At 30.5% G+C, this 3,786-nt stretch overlaps 1 protein-coding gene and 1 non-coding gene across 2 annotated transcripts; both read left to right on the top strand.

Annotated features, from left to right (window-relative positions):
* The first annotated feature begins 876 nt into the window (after positions 1 to 876).
* On the top strand, positions 877 to 1,598 carry LOC110624643. The gene is made up of 2 exons (XR_006352262.1): positions 877 to 1,012; positions 1,548 to 1,598. It is a non-coding gene; the product is annotated as an uncharacterized LOC110624643 (transcript).
* An 815-nt stretch (positions 1,599 to 2,413) lies between these two features.
* Positions 2,414 to 3,220, top strand: LOC122721183 (auxin-responsive protein SAUR68-like). The gene has a single exon (XM_043960795.1). The coding sequence runs from the start codon at positions 2,705 to 2,707 to the stop codon at positions 3,149 to 3,151; it is 447 nt and encodes a 148-aa protein (XP_043816730.1). The 5' UTR covers positions 2,414 to 2,704; the 3' UTR covers positions 3,152 to 3,220.
* Positions 3,221 to 3,786: the final 566 nt, after the last annotated feature.

Raw genomic sequence — 3,786 nt, 5'->3', positions numbered from 1 at the left:
TATAATTTAATTTCTCTATATTATTGAAAAAATATATTATTATCACTAATCGGTTCGGTTCAGTTTTTTTGATTTTTTTTTTATCAAAACCGAACTGAATCGAAATAACTGAAATTTTTAAAATTAAAAACCAAATCGAACTGAAATATATAAAAAACTAAACTAAAATTTTAAATCGGTTCGATTCGATCAATTTTTTCGGTTTAAACCGAATACTGCTCACCCCTAAAGATGAGAACGTCATCCAGGGTTCAATTATATAAACCTTCAGGACGTAATGCTACTTCTACTGCCACCAAGATCAGAGCATTAGACTGTTATTACGCTTCAATCATGGAAACCAAGCTTATCCCTTAGCCTTCATTTAGAATGAGTTATTGGGTTCAAGATTCCCGGTGAGAAAAGGCCAAAAGTGGTATGAGATAGATGAGGATTAAGAAGACAAAACGGTTAGTTAGCTTAAGTTGAAGTACAGTAAGAACATAACTAAACAAACAACAAGTGTTGTTAACCCAACCATGTTCCAAACTAGAAATGACTACAAGACATTTGCTTGTGATTTCAATTCATATAGTGTGGAAGTGAAGTTGATAAAGTATTTCTGAAAGTAATTCCTTGATACTCTGAAACTAACATAGCAGGTAATGGTGAAAGAACATAAGCATTTTGCAATACCCTTAACATAGATATTTTCCAAGAGATCTTGAAGATGTCAGAAGAAGAGTTTGGATTACCAAGTGAAGGTCCAATCACAATGCCATTTAATTCACAGTTGATGAAATATGTAGTCTCAATTTGCTTAACTCTTTAGTGATCAATTGCCTCTCATCGTATTCTAATATTTAAAATATTTTAATTATAAATATTTTAATAAAGAGAATTCTGGCTCTCATTTTCTCCATCTTTCTACTATAAAACTCCCAATCTTTTCTAGACAAATGGAGATCTCTAGCTTAGGTGTAGAAGAAAACATTCAGTGGGCTCCTTATCCCATTTGTCCTATGTTTTGCAGGTAGGGATGGCAACGAATCGGGTATTTTCGGGTATCCGATCCGACCGAACCCTAATAAAACGGATTTGGGTAGTTATAATCGGATTTGGGACGGGTTCGGATTTTAAAAATAATACCCGTTGTGGGTTCGGATCGGATTCGGGTTTTATGCACAGGGTATCCACTACCCGAACCCGTTTATATAAATAATTAATTTAATATAAAAAATATATTTTACAATAATATTTATAAATTTTTTTTTATATTTTTATTTAAAAATTTAAATTTAAATATTCTTTAGAAATATTAAATTTTTTAAATAAAAATTATTAATGAAAAATATTTTTTATATAAATTATTAATTAAAATATATAAGATTAAACGGGTTCGGGTTTTATTCGGATAATAATAATCGGGTTTGAGACGGATTTGGATAATTTAAATTAATTTTTAATCGGATTCAGAACGGGTTCGAATATTACTAATATAAATCGGGTTCGGGTTCGGATAGTTTAATTTTCGCGGGTACCCTACCCGTTTACATCCCTATTTGCAGGTCTCACCAGCTAAAAGCCTAAAACAGATGGTGAGAAACCACCTAACACTCTCAAAAAAAACAAGAGGTCATGAGGCCAATATCTAGGCTTCATTAAGGACATTGTCAAAAGTATGAACTCACAAGCGTAGTGAAGTCTAATTATGTTCTTCCTAATTCTATGAAAATTTTATACATATTCAGCTATCTATTTATGTTGCTTTGGTTGTCAATTTCATGAATTTTATTAATCATGTACTAATTTCGGTGTAAAAAATTTATCTCACCATCAAATGAGCAAGTCAAGGTATCAACGAGAGGAAGTTACTATTCAAATACAGCTTGAGGATTTTGGCCAAGAAAAGGAGTCAGAAAATCACATCAAAAGAAAATATCTATCTAATATAGGAAATACATGTTGCAATATTTACAATCACCACAAATTGCATACCTGTACATATCATACAGCAAAATGGATCATGCAAAAATTGCACACCCTCCAAATTCTATCACATTGATCTGAAATCTAGACTGCCAACCAATTTATTGGTAGCTCCATATTTGGTCGAATTTGTAGTGGGCTACTATTTGTTTCAACTTGCCGTCTATCTGCTTGGCAGTAAACAGACATATTTGGACCAATTTGCAATTTGTTACCATTTGTAACATGCGTATGTCAAGACCACAGAACTAACTAGAACACACTTCCCAGCTTCCACGAATAGTTGAATTTCATAAATACAGATTGGCATTCATTAAATCTAGCCATCAAAAGTAGATCCACATTCATATCAGCTAACCGTTTTATCTTCATTGTTTGTGGTCCACATAGCTTATAATATATGCTCATGACCCACCATTCTTTTTGCAGGCAGACCACTAGGCAGAAGGATATATTTGTGAAACAACCATGTTCCAACTTGATGAGTTAATTGTCAAAAATAAGCAAACATCCCAGCCTTATGAACAATCTTTCACAACCACCTATCACATGGCTTTTCTTTCATGCCCCCTGCATCGTGGGACGTGGGATCTCCATGAAATGGACTGTCTGACCTTGTAAATATATAATCAAGTCACTACTTTCCATTCTACCCATCAGAACACTAGAATTCAGAAGTTTGAATCTAAAGCCTTCTTCCTTCCATCAAAAGATTCAATTCTTATAGAAAAACAAGATGATCAATGCCAAGAAGCTTCTAAAATTGGCAAAGAAATGGCAGAAGATGGCTGCTATGAGGCGAAGAAGAATCACGTTGCCACAAACCTTTGGAAGCATTGATTCAAACAGTTGCAGCACATCAACAGTGGCTGAGAAAGGCCATTTTGTAGTGTATTCTGCAGATGAAAAACGTTTCCTTCTTCCCTTGGAATATCTTAACAATGAAATGATCAAAAAGCTATTCAACATGGCAGAAGAAGAGTTTGGATTGCAAACCAAGGGGCCACTCGTACTGCCTTGTGACTCAGACCTTATGGAATATACAATTGCTTTGATCAAACGGAAAGCCTCCAGAGATTTAGAGAGAGCATTGCTGGTGTCAATAGGAAGCAGTTACTGCTCATCATCTTCACATTTCCAACATCAAGCAACAACCCATCAACTACCAATTTGCAGCTTCTGAAGGGTCACAATTAGATTTGTAAAGATGCATATACAATTGTTCATTAATCTATTTCTTAAAACTAGAAAATTTTTTAACTTCTATAAAATTAAAATTAATCACAATTATGAAAAAAGTTAAATTAATATGTATAAATTATTTTAATTTTTAATTTGTACAAAATTTAAAAGCTACTACATGTTTTTAACAAAATAAAATAATGTGTAAAATATATTTTTTATTTTTTAATTTCTATAAAATTAAATTAGTCACATTTTTAAAAATAATTAAAATAATATGCAAAATTATTTTAATTCTTTTTAATTTCTAAAAAATTAATATTAAGGTTATAATTTTTATTTTGAAATTAATTCTTTTTTTAGTTTTATAATTTATAAAATTAATTAGATATTTTTTACTTTGTTATTATTTAAAATGTAATATTTAAATTTAGTTATTTTATTTTCATTTAATTATTTTTATTTATTTTTTTATGATTCTTACTCATTTATATTTTTATTATGTTTTTATTATATTAGTAAATTACTTTTAATAATTAATAAAGTATGGACTAATTAATGGTTTGAATAATTAATGATTAGTTAAATCATAAAAATATATATGGATTGGATTGAATTTATTACAAAATTAACTAA

This window comes from Manihot esculenta, chromosome 10, assembly GCF_001659605.2.
Source record: "Manihot esculenta cultivar AM560-2 chromosome 10, M.esculenta_v8, whole genome shotgun sequence".
Taxonomy (NCBI): Eukaryota; Viridiplantae; Streptophyta; class Magnoliopsida; order Malpighiales; family Euphorbiaceae; genus Manihot; species Manihot esculenta.
This window is presented reverse-complemented; position numbering and strand designations above follow the sequence as displayed.

What these genes read in the sequence shown, in the direction of transcription:
- LOC122721183 (XM_043960795.1), top strand. Translation starts at nt 2,705, where the DNA reads ATGATCAATGCCAAGAAGCTTCTAAAATTGGCAAAGAAATGGCAGAAG.